At 38.2% G+C, this 13386-nt stretch overlaps 1 protein-coding gene across 1 annotated transcript in view; it reads right to left on the bottom strand.

Annotated features, from left to right (window-relative positions):
* Positions 1 to 13386, bottom strand: part of ABCA5 (ATP binding cassette subfamily A member 5) — a 54263-nt gene that overhangs the window by 23928 nt on the left and 16949 nt on the right. Inside the window, exons 8-18 of the mRNA XM_029912145.1 lie at positions 12485 to 12673; positions 10176 to 10323; positions 8467 to 8635; positions 6670 to 6728; positions 5785 to 5895; positions 5339 to 5514; positions 4713 to 4832; positions 3646 to 3784; positions 3357 to 3447; positions 2981 to 3120; positions 775 to 894 (exon numbers count right to left, since the gene is read on the bottom strand). Coding sequence (XP_029768005.1) covers positions 775 to 894; positions 2981 to 3120; positions 3357 to 3447; positions 3646 to 3784; positions 4713 to 4832; positions 5339 to 5514; positions 5785 to 5895; positions 6670 to 6728; positions 8467 to 8635; positions 10176 to 10323; positions 12485 to 12673 — 1462 coding nt within the window. The remainder of the gene's footprint in view (positions 1 to 774; positions 895 to 2980; positions 3121 to 3356; positions 3448 to 3645; positions 3785 to 4712; positions 4833 to 5338; positions 5515 to 5784; positions 5896 to 6669; positions 6729 to 8466; positions 8636 to 10175; positions 10324 to 12484; positions 12674 to 13386) is intronic.

Genomic DNA, 13386 nt, shown 5'->3' with positions numbered 1-13386 from the left:
AGATTTTAATTAGCCTAATTAATTTAGCCTATGCAACTACCAATATTGCTAGATAACATGGATTATTCAGCTGTTAAACTCTTTCTAAACAACTTTCCGAGTATAGGATAGTTAAATACCCTGTAGTTAACAACAAAGCCTAGAAAGGTGAGAATACTTTCATCTATTAAGCATGGAACCTAGAAGGGTATTGCTTACTTTTGGAGTAATCTCCTAAATGATAGCAAGAAGCATTTCAAACAGGCCTCTGATTTTACATCCACAATCATATGGGGTACAATTAATTGTGGGTATAAATGATGGTTACACATTTAAATTTTATTTACAGGTACAAATATATTTTTCAAATCAAGTGGCTGGAAATCTAAATTGTATTTCCTGTGTCCACAATTGAGTGCAAGTGCAAAATCCCATTAGGGAAACGTATATTTTTCAACTTTCGGCCTTATTTAAAAAAAAGAAGGACATTAGATTTAAGGACTCTGAAATTTATCCCTGTACAGAGGTTCAGCACAAGACCTGTACAGCTCTGGACCTCAGACAGGGTTCATTCTCCAATCTCTTTGCCCTTTGTTTGCTGTTCTGGTCAGGTATTTCAAGAAGCCCACAACAGCATGTGTTCTTAATTGTCACATAATGTTTGATGTAAAATTCTATGATAGGACATTTGTGTTATTTCTGCTTTTCATAGTGAAAAGTGCTCAATACAATTTTCAAAAATTAACCACGACTAATCAAGTCACAAAGAAAAAGGTAAATATAGTTACATCTCACCTGCTTGATCAATTTCTGCTTCAATTTCCAGCTTCAGGAACACATCCTCCAACGTTGTCATGGAAACTCCATAAGTAATAACACCCAAATGTGAATGAGTGTCTAGATCAGAAAATAATCCTGTAGAGGTGAAATAATGTGACTGCTTAGCAACAAAATTACATTTGCCCACCAGAATTGCCTCTGATTTAATAAAAAGCCATAGCGTGCCCCACAAGGTGAGACTCTTTAATGAATACACACAATATATGTACAATATGTTAATTATAGAGACCCAGGCCATGGTGCTATAGTTAATGCTGAGATGAGTTTTGCGTTTAAAGCAGATCTTCAATCAGTATGTTAGGTATGAGAAACGTAGCACATTCTCCCCAAAACAACAGCATTTACTCTCCAAGTACAAAATGAATCTTTTGAGAACTTATAAGTAAGTCCATTAAATAGTTTAGGAGTTAAAATTAATTTAAAAATGAGCCCTTAAAGAAATGTAGCACCTGTCAGACCTGTGCTTTGTCCCAAGTGATCTTAGTAATAGAGCTCAGTGAAATTTTCTGAATGGTTTATTCACAAAAAGATGCATACTCCCTCCACACCCCCCCACCCCCGAAACTGCATGTGTCTGTTTAATTTTTAGCCCAGTGGTTGCTTGGGTTGTAGGAGACCCAGGTTTGAATCCCCACTCTTGAGCAGAGACATTAATTCAGAGATCCCCCTTCTCAGATGAAGGGTCCTAATCACCAGGCTATAGGCATTCCGCTCCCAATCTCTTCTGTTGAAGCTGCTCTACTTTTTATGACTACATAAATATTCATTGGGCCAGGGAGAGAGATAGAATGACTCTCTAGATTGGAGTTTAAGGCACTCACCGCTTAGGTAGGAGCTGTCGATTCAAGTTTTCTCTCCATCTGATTCAGAGGAGGATTTGACTCTATATGTCCTACCTCCATGCAGAGTATTAAGGTATGGAAGTGCAAAGTCAGAGCACCCAAACAACCTTGCAAGATCCCTGCAATATATTTTACATCTATACTCTCAACCTTAACTCCATTTTAAAGCAGTTTTTGTCTGGGATTTGATTCAATCCATTGTATTTGTTCCACACTCCCTCTCTCATAGCAGCAAATTTCCCTGTGATGACACAATGTCCTTTCCAGCTCACAACGCGCTGTATGGCTCGTATCTCTTTTGCCATCCGTACATTAAAATGGTCCAAGTTATTTTTTATTTCAATTTGATAAAAGCAAAAAGGGCTTGCGTAGTACAAGAGCTTTATCTTGGACCAAGAGGAGGGTCCTCTGCATTTCCATTGTTAAAACCTATCCTTCTCTGCTTTACGTGTTTACTGCCAAAGCCTCACCTCACAGTTAACGTACCAGGCTTCCTGTCAAGGAAGGCTAGGCTGCCTTGAGCAGCTACTAGGAGAAAGAAGTGATGGACCCCCTCTCCTCCAGATGCTGAACGCTGTCCCTAAAGCAGTCTTAGGGCTTGTCTACACTTGAAACGTTACAACAGTTGCACCGCTGTAGACACTACCTACGCCGACGGTAAAGCGTCTCCAGTTGGCGTAGACAATCCACCTCCCAGAGAGGTGGTATCTAAATTGATGGAAAAATTCTTCAAATCAAACTATTGCTGTCTACACCAGGGGTTAGGTTGGTTTATCGATGCCATTAAGCAATTTTAGCTGGATCGACCTAACTTTTTAGCGTAGACCAGGCCTAACACTACGTCAACACTACAAGTGCTCCAGTAGCACAGTATGATGCTATAGTGTAGACACTTACTATAGTGACGAAAGGGGTTTTTCTATCACTGTAATATATCCACCCTCAGGAGATGGTAGCTAGGTCAATCCATCAACCCAGAAGTGTCTATTCGGGGGCTTAGGTCAGCTTAACTGTCTCACAAGGGTGTGAATTTTTCACACCCCCTTAGCAAAGTAGCTAGGTTGATTTCAGTTTCAGGTGTAGAGCAGGCCTTAGTCCCCAGCTGCCCAAGGAATGAATGAGTGAGTGGGATTTAAGGCAAAGAACATGCTTACAAATTTTCAACACTATTGTCAGTTTTCACTGTCTAATTATAAACATCAGAAAAAGTACATATGTAAAGAAAAATGACAACATACTTCTCTGAAGGTACCATTATGATCAACTGATTTCCCCCTATACACACATTAGCTCAGCACTGAATTACAATAGAATCATACCTGAAAACTTGTCCATGTCTTTAAAAGGTAAGGTATACACAAGCTGCAGTTCATTCTGTTGTACCAAGCTGGCTCCAGGGATATGCTGTCTGATCAAGGCTGTTGTAGCTTCTGTATTGCAATACCCATCTATGTGCATACTAAAAAATACAAAGTATTTGAAAACCTCTTTGTTTCTTCATTGCCAGTTTTTGAAAGTGTAGCCAACAGAGCAACAAAACAGAGTGAAAGTGATATCTGACCTTCCCAAATGACAGAAAAATAAAATCTTTAAAAATTTAGTAGGATATTTTAAAATTATCCTACATGTTAAGGGGAAGACAAAGCAAATATAACATGACACAATGAAGGTGGCTTATAAACTACAAAATAATACCTCAAGCGGTAGCCAACTCCCCATTTGGTTTTGAGGAAGAGAGACGAGCCAACACATTTCAGCATCCCTTGAGAAATCACAGCTTTTCGGTCTAGAAACAAAAACAGGCGTTTTTATTCTGAGGACCCTCAATCTACTCATAAAACAATGGCATGACTAAAGAGAGAAAACTCTGCTATCTACTGACAGTGGAAGGAGCACCTGTTTACCTTATATGCTAAATACAGTTCTATTTTACACTCTGCAAGCCCCCAGTAAATATGTCCCACAGGGCCACAGCAAAACTCACCAGCAAGAATATCTGCCTCATCCATGAAATGAGTACTGAATACTGTTACCCGATTGGCTTGTCTGTTTTTCAGGAGATTCCAAACAATGTGCCGAGAACATGGGTCCATACCAGCAGTTGGTTCATCCAAGAGTAAAACCTACATAACGATTAGGAAAATGGGCATAAAAAAATCCAAACCCTCCACAGTCACATCTGAGATACCCACATCACAAAATCCTACAGAAACCAGGAAGACTATTAATTCAAGGGCAGTTATGCTCTATTTGTTTTAAGGTAGGGTGGGAAAAATTTCTTACTTTAACCAACTAAAAGGCATGCAAAACATCCATCATCACTACTTTCTTTTCAAAAAAGTACATCACCTATTTGTGATAAACAGAAAAGTCGCACGCTATGTCACAGAAATGCATCTTCACAACTGGATATGTGCGGTTCCCACTATAAATAAATTTCAACTACAATGGTAAAAAGACACATTGGTTCCTTTTACCAACAGTTGGTGAAATTAAATATGTATGTTTTTAAAAAGGTAGGAAATCATGAAGGGGATTGTCACTTACATCTGTACATTGCAGCCTTTAAACATGTACCCAGTCTAAAGGAGCATCACACCTTATAGGTCACAAATAGCAACCATTTAACTCCGTAATCAGATACAGCCATATACTCTCTGTCATGTCCCAGGTGCTTGCATGGCTTTTTCAGGCCATGAGCCTGCTCTCTCTGACAACTTGCACTGTACTGTTTTTAGAGGGTGCAATGCGCTACCCTCCATTCCAGATGTAGTGTAACTTTTTATGCTAATTTACCACAGAAAAGCATGATATAATCCAGTTACTACATTCACTAACACAGTTAACTCTTTGCAATGTAAAGGTTGCATGCTTCAACTTGGCAATTTTAATTGTTTAAGCCAGAGTTGGTATGAAACATAGGAACAGTTGACATATTTTTGCACCATATTTGCATCGCTTGTAATTGCCAAGTAATACGAGCACAGGTACACTATGCATGCATATATACGGAACAAGCAGTAATTTAGTACTGTGCTTATGCCCCCTTACCTTTGGGCTCCCAAGAACAGCGATTCCTATCGACAGCTTTCTCTTCTGCCCTCCACTTAATTTTTTAGCTTGGTTATCTCGGATGGGCTGCATATCCAAATCATTCATCACTTTCTGCACCTTTAAAAATATACCAACAGGAGTGTTTCATGTCAATAGAAATGAGATACAGTGATTAGAACATGACTGGCATAATTATCAGCAATCTTATGTTATAGTTTGACAAATTATTGATCATTTTAAATTTTTCTAATTAACATTTTTAAGCCCCTTTCCTGGAATGAGCTTCTTGGAGGCAAACCCCTATACCAACTGTCAACGCAGTGTCTATTACAGGATCAGGGCCTTGAAGTTTAACCTACCAAGAATGGATAAATTACAGGAGGCCAATGTTTGTAAACATGCATTAGTATTTAGATCTTCCATTTTGTTCTTCTAAAGCAAACAAATTCAACAACCTTTACTTAAAGAAAGTATCTTCCTATATTCTCCCTCTTCAATAAAACAGCGTATTGGTCTTTTATTGTAAACAAGACTTGCAAAGCGACTTCCATTATGCAATCAATAAAACTATTTTAATAAACAGTGAATACACATTGTATAGAATTTATAGCTGAGTGACTTACCTCTTGTATCAGAGCATTGGGAGATATCCCTTTAATATGAGCAAATATTGATAAATTCTCTTCCACAGTTAATACGTCAAAATGTATATCTAATTGTGGGCAAACCCCCGTTATCTTTCGTACATCGAGCATTTCATCAATTTCAGAGATTCTGTGTCCATAGACAGATGCAAACCCTAAAGAACAAAAAGTTTAAAAAACACTTCAGTTTTTTTAAACCCAACCACTACTTTGATTATCAGCATAGACAGGCTAACTCCACCAATTAAAATGTATGTATAATTTAAAATTAACCTATTTCAGAATAGCCTGAGAAAAGGAGTGTAACTTGAAATATCCTCAAACGTCAGTGGCCTCAGGTTTTGAAGGAAGGAAAAAAGGACATTAAAATTAGTAGATTACAGCCATACACTTCCTATTTTTTCCTAAAGCCAGAGAATTCTCACCATCAGAAGGTGGGCAGAGTCCACAAAGAATGTTCATCAGTGTTGTCTTGCCTGTTCCACTGTGCCCAAGTAAAGCTGTAATCTGACCCTCATATATGTCAAAGGATAAACCTGACCCAGAAAGAAGAAAGGAACAAGTGAAATAAGAAGTTAATGACATTGGTTGTGTTATTCTGCACAGGTTTACGTCACTGCAGTAAATTCAAATGCTGGCATATAGGCTATGCATTTACTTTGTATTCCAAGGAACATCTCACCTCAACATTTTAACACAGCCTGGTAAAACTGAAACAGCAGCAATAAATAAAAGTGGGGATTAGATTCCCTGCTAGCACTGCCTATGAGGAGACCTGAGCTTAGAAGCAGTTAGTGCAGTGGTTCTCAACCTATTTACCATTGTGGGCCACATATGCAGCTCTCTTTGTGTTACGTGGGCCACATCCACACGATATATATACTACCTGTATGGCCCTGATGATGTCACATGAGCCACAGCTGTGCGCTGACTGGGCCACAAGCAGCCCACAGGTTGAGAACCACCGAGTTAGAGGCTCCCATACCACCAGCTCACGGGAGCCAGTAAGAGGTTCCTGTGTGCATACTCACTGGAGTTAGGAGACAGAAAAGGGGACTAGGAGAATGAAGGGAAAGACAACACCCCACAAGGTAAAGGACTGAAGAGGAGGGAAATCCTATAGAGTCTGTTCCGAGCCCCTTTGTCGTACAGTTACAGGCAGACTGGCTAAAGACACGAGGGAGAACACACCCAACCATATTTAACTCTTCATGCTCCCACCCAAAGAAAAAGCACAAAAGACATTAAGTTTATGGGTTATTTCTCCTTCCATTTCTGATATGAAGCTTAGAAGGTAGAAATTTTCTTACTTCTGAGAGCCTCCACAGTTTCACCCTTTTTTCTGAATGTTTTCTGAACACAGCTGATTCTGAAAGAAGACATGTCATTTTATTAAAGAAGAAGAGCTTAAAAATATCATTTTCTTTTGCAAAAAAAGATCAAGATGAACAACTCTGCAATGCTGATATAGGAAGGTTTTGACACATTTTACTGCTGTGCTGAAATCACACAAAATGTGTTGGAGAAACATGTAAGCAAACCAAGAGAGTGAACATCTTTTTGCAATCTTTTGCTTGAATTGTTTATATTATTGCATCTCTGTGCTGGCAATATGGGGCGGGGGTGTGTGTGTTTCCTCATTGACTTCAGTATTTTCTATCATGGCAACTGAATAATTCTTTAAGTAATCCATACCGTTATTTATTTCTAATAGCACCAACAATGTACTAGGCACTTTCTAAACAGAAAAGAAGGCCCAGTCTATGCCCCAGTCAGCTCACAGGAGACAGACAGATGGTAGACAGAAGAGGTGAAATATATTATTAGAGTGGACGAAGTGGTGATAAGTAAGACTAAGTTAACCCTGCTATGTTTTTCCTCTTCTAAGGAGGACATATGAAATCCCCGTCCTCCCCCACAATTAAGCCTCAAACATATTAAGATAAAGGTAGTTCAGTTAGTTTCTCCGAAGGCCCCATGACAGAGGTAGGTCTTTGAGAACTATATAAACTCAGAAAGTGTAGAGTCTGTACAGAAGAAGTCAGGAGGTGCGATCTATGTGTGGAGAGCAAGGTGGGGGAAAAGGGTCTGAAATCTTTGCGTGAGAAGTTGACAAATATGGGAGGATGATGCTGACACCAGTGACTCGGGGGAAAGCGTTGGTTGATGTGGAATGAGGCAAGGAGTAAGAATGATCCAGCATTTTATATGAGCTTAGGAAGATCTGGGGAGAAAACCTGACCTGCACACTGAAGTGGATTTATCCAAAACAATTTTTTGAGACATTAAAAAAAAATAAAAAAATCAGTCTGATTCTGGCCACTGAACACAAATATTTTTGTTTGAGACTAATGGAACCATGTAAGAAAAATGGAGATTTAGATTATTTCTCAATGTCTATCATGCCACCATAACAGCGAATAACAATAGCAGCGATTTCATAGCTCATATGGAGATTCAGACTAAACGCTGATATTAAAATATTGGGAATATATGAAGGTACAGATGTAAGAGAATTAATGGCATTTTCCACATGGACTGCAAAAGGTGCTGGAAATGGATCACTTTTACTGTTTTCTTTTATGGTGCTGTTGTATATCATGTCCTGGGAAAGCTAGTCTAGTGGCTCCCCTGTGTGGCTTTGGTGGAATGTGCAATTCTTCACATAAATACCAAAAGGATTTACAAAACCTATCTGAATCCAGTTTTCAAGATTTAATAGAGAAATACTTTTTTCTTGAACTGTAAACCCACCTGATTTCGGCAACTGAAACCACTTATGGCATCACTGAAACCAAAGAACCTGGATTTCATTTTGCTTCATCCTGCTAGACTAAGACTATTTTCAGGAGGTTTGATTTGATTGACATACAGTAGGTAAACATTTCCTTTTCCAAAATCAACTTTGTCGTCTTTGGAAAACATCCATATAATGGAAAATGTGGCTTCATAGAAAATGGACAATTGCTACTTAAATGTGTAAAGAACTAGATGTAATGCATACTATATGCTAATTGAATCAACAGATTAAAAATTACTGTTAATTCCCAGGCACACACGAAACAGGAGAAGCACGACAATGAATCTGTGCCATAGCACAGCTATACCTGATAGCTTCTTTTCCCTGAAATTCTGAAGATACAGGTTCAACCATCTCACTGAAACTTAAGCTTCCATTAATACTACTCTCATATAACTCCTTGTAATTTCTTCTGCGCTTTGACCAAAATGAGGGCTTCATAAAGAAAAATGATGTCCGTCGTAATCCAAACTCACCTAAGCAATAAGAAAGAAAGAAAGCCTTCTGAATGTTAAGCACAAATATGATTCAGTGTTTGAATTTTGGCTACAAAAACTGGGCCTAATCATGCCACATATCTTGGCATTAAACCCACCACTACGGTTCTGATTAAGGAAAGCATCCCTATTCAGCGAAGTCTATCCTTAAGTGTTTTGCTGAGAAGTGATAGATTTATGCAAGTACTTAAATACTTTCCAGAATCAGGATCTTGAGAAGAGTGATTTAAATACACATGTCAAAGAAAAAGATCAGAGGCAAAGGATTTTGTATTGAAAGATCTCACGCATGCAGTAGAGAGGAATATGTTCATAGGTATTAATAAATTTGTTCCTAGATGTATCACACTTATTAACACATCAATAATTTAACATAACATCTTGAACAGACACAATTCCCAAGAACAACAATTGCAAAGACTGTGATAACAGCTTGGTCAGTAAGGAAAGAAAATTATTCTGGAACAGTAAGAAGAACATAACATAAGAACGGCCATACTGGGTCAGACCAAAGGTCCATCTAGCCCAGTATCCTGTCTTCTGACAGTGGCCAATACCGGGGCCCCAGAAGGAATGAACAGGTAATCATCAAGTGATCCATCCCCCATCGCCTATTCCCATCTTCTGACAAACAGAGGCTAGGGACACCATCCCTGCCCATCCTGGCTAATAGCCATTGATGGACCTATCCTCCATTAATTTATCTAGTTCTTTTTTGAAACCTGTTATTGTCTTGGTCTTCACAACATCTTCTGTCAAGGAGTTCCACAGGTCGACTGTGTGTTGTGTGAAAAAAATACTTCATTTTGTTTGTTTTAAACTTGCTGTCTATTAATTTCATTTGGTGACCCCTAGTTCTTGTGTTATGAGAAGGATTAAGTAAGACTTCCTTATTTATTTTCTTCACACCATTCATGATTTTATAGACCTCTATCATATCCCCCCTTAATCGTCTTTTTCCAAGCTGAAAAGTCCCAGTCTTATTAATCTCTCCTCATCTGGCAGATGCTCCATACCCCTAATCATTTTTGTTTCCCTTTTCTGAACCTTTTCCAATTCAAATATATCTTTTTTGAGATGGGACGACCACAAAACAGATATAACAAAACATAACCAAGCAGAATCAAACCCTAATCTGTGTGGTTTTTTTCCACTTCATTAGTATATTTCAGAAAAGTAAAATTTATTTGAATGAAAAACCATGTATTTTAAAGTAATATTTAAGACGTATTTATAAATACATTTCTAAATATTTAACAGCCACACTTCTCCTCTTTTTGCCTGACATGAGTGTTGCTTTACATGAAGTTAAAGAAAAAGAAGAACACAGAAAGTGGCATTACTATATAACAAAGTGTCTTGGACACTTTATTTAAATACAGTATGTTAGAGCCATCAATTAAGGGTCTGGTTTTCAGAAGTGTTTAACACCCAAAGCTGCCAGATTTCAAGTGGAGTTATGAAATTCAGGACCTATGTGGTTCTGTTCAATATTTATCTCAGATTCTAAACAACATACCTGGAATGACCTGATCAAGATAGACAGCTAGAAGTAGGTAAAACATGCTATCCAGAACCAGTAAAATAAGAGAAATAACTAGTGGATAAGGGCCGTGATTTAAATTTGAAAATATTGCACCATTTTCATAATCTTCCAGATACATGACCTGCAAACCAACATGAAAAAGTTTAGATGCTACAAACTGCCTTTTCACCAACCTGAAATTAAACATGACAACACAGTACAAAAATAAAATTACAAAGTAATATTATATAAGAACTAAGTGTGGGCGATTGTCATGGTAACAAATGCAAAAAAGATGAAACTAGCATTACAGTTTGTTTGCTGCAGGGAATTATAAAAAGTTATGCTTTATGCCATGAATAAAAAAATTAAAAATTCACAAATGTACAGAAAAAAAATAAACTATTTACAATATTTGAAATTGAGGTGAGACAAATATTTGCAGTGTATTTGTAACTTGATAAGTTATATCTTAAATAACAACAGTTACACTGGGTCAGACCAATGGTCCATCTAGCTTCGTATCCTGTCTCTGACAGTAGCCAGTGCCAGATGCTTCAACTAGTCAGAGGTTTAGGGACACCCGGAGCACAGGGTTGTGTCCCTGAGTATCTTGGCTAATAGCCATTGATGGACCAATCCTCCATGAATTTATCTAATTCTTTTTTAAACCCAGTTGCACTTTTGGCCTTCACAACATCCCATGGCAACAAGTTCCACAGGTGTGAAGTCGTCCTTCCTTTTGTGTTTTAAACCTGTTGCCTATTAATTTCACTAGGTAACTCCTAGTTTGTATGTTATGTGAAGGGGTAAACAGCATTTCCCTATTCATTTTCTCCATACCTATCACAATTTAATAGACCTCTATCATATCCCTCCTTAATCATATTTTTTCTAAGATGAACAATCCCAAACTTTTAAATCTCTCCATACCCTAATAATTTTCGTTGCCCATCTCCACACCTTTTCCAATTCCAATATATCTTTTTGAGATGGGGCGAGCACAACTGCATACAGTATTCAAGTTGTGGGTGCACCACGGATTTATATAGCAGCATTATGATATTTCTGTTTTATTATCTATCCCTTTCTTAATGGTTCTTAACATTCTCTTAGCTTTTTTGACTGCCGTTACACACTGAGCAGAAGTTTTCAGAGAACTATCCACAATGACTCCGAGACCTGTGGCAACAGCTAATTAAAACCCTATCCTTTTGTATGTATGACTGGGATTCTTTTTTCCAACGTGCATTACTTTGCACTTATCAACGCTGAATTTCATCTGCCATTTTGTTGCCCAGTCATCCAGTTTTGTCAGATCTCTTTGTAACTCTTCGCAGTCTGCTTTGGACTTAACTATCTTGAATAATTTTATATCGCCGGCAAATTCTGCCAATTCACTCTTCAACCCCTTTTCCAGATCATTTGTGAAGATGTTGAATACCACAAATTTCAGGACAGATCATCAGGGAATCCCACTATTTACCTCTCTCCACTGTGAAAACTTATCCCTACCCTTTGTTTCCTATCTTCTAACCAGTTACCGATCCATGGGAGGACCTTCCCTCTTATCCTATGAGAGCTTACTTTGCTTAAGATCCTTTGGTGAGGGACCTCGTCAAAGGCCTTCTGAAAATCCAAGTAAACTATATAGATCGGATCATTCTTGTTCACATGCTTACTGACTCCTTCAAAGAGTTCTGATAGATTGGTGAGGCATGATTGCCTTTTACAAAAGCCATGTTGACTCTTCCCCACATGCTGTGTTTATCTATGTGTCTGCTAATTCTGTTGTTGACTATAGTTTCAACCAATTTGTCTGGTATTGAAGTTAGGTTTACCAGTCTGTAATTGCCAGGATCACCTCTGGACCCTTATTAAAAATAGGCGTTACATTAGCTCCCCTCCAGTCATCTGGTACACAAGCTGATTTAAATGAAGCGTTACATACATTACATGCCACAGTTAGTCGTTCTTTAATAGGAAAGAAAAGTTACATTTTAAAGAGGAAGTAATTAGGTGCTAGACAGGCACCTGGAAGTCCCAGGCTCAATTCCTTACTCTGCAACAGACTTCTTGTGTAACCTTGGCAAGTCACTTACCCTCTCTCTGTCTCAGCTACTCCTCTGTAAAATGGAGATAACAGTTCTTCCCTATCTCACAGGGGTATTGTGAAGACAAATACATTAAGGCTATGGTGATGGAGGCCACATAAGTATCTTAGCTAGATCTTAAATCATATCAAGTTACTCTTCATTTGTTTGTGCATGCAAAGATAGTAAAGAATAACACCGTTTACTTACCTGTGCAATCCCAATCAAGAACGTACACTGACACAAGGGGCTTAGAATCCATACAAAAGACTTCGGAAAACCATCCAACAGGACAATAGTGAGACCCACAAAACCAAAAGCCAGTGTTGCCAAAAATTCAACTATACCCACATGCTTTGATTTTTTAAATAGAGGAGTCAGCATGAAAGCAAAGAAAACCTAGAATACAAATCAGAACATCATTACAGAACACAAGAGATCTGGCATAGAAATGCTGCAATTAACATTTTTATCTTCAATGAACAAGTTACTTTCCTTTTACAATAATTGCAATGCTTTGCCAAGACTTTATCCCTGTTAACATCAATACCTCTTTTGGTAAAAATAGGGCTTCAACAATACAACTGATTTCCTAATATTGTCCATGTCATAGAGTGAAGAACTGAAGTATTAAACAATAAATTAAGGGAGACATACTTCAATGTTCTTCACATTATTAAACTTTTTCAATCATAAATTAAGAAACTATAATAAATAATATTGCAATTGTTTAAAATTCTCTAAGTGACTTGTATAGATTCATATAGTAATAAAGTGGAATCTCCAAGCTTTAGTTAGGGTCACAACTGTTGCTGAAGTGATCCACAATTGTACAGTAAAAGGAACGTAGTACAACATTTTGCAAAGTTTAGAAGAGACAAGATATGGGAAGTTGAGAGTCAGCACAAAACTAATGTAAGGCCCCAGGGGTCTAGAACTCAGGCCTGCAGTGCTGCTGCTGCCATCTCCATGCTGCCACTGTAACCAGCTTGCACTCTACAGCCCAAGATCCACTGTGGACACAGATGACGGGAAGTCCCACCTCAACAGGTCTGACAGACAGCAGCCCCATGACTCCTGATTGGCTCCCAGCCCTATATAAATCGAAGGGG

Source organism: Terrapene carolina, unplaced genomic scaffold (genome assembly GCF_002925995.2).
Source record: "Terrapene carolina triunguis isolate 2854851 unplaced genomic scaffold, T_m_triunguis-2.0 Scaffold192, whole genome shotgun sequence".
Classification (NCBI taxonomy): Eukaryota; Metazoa; Chordata; order Testudines; family Emydidae; genus Terrapene; species Terrapene triunguis.
Note: the sequence above shows the minus strand (reverse complement) of the source record. Positions and strands in the feature narration are given on the sequence as shown.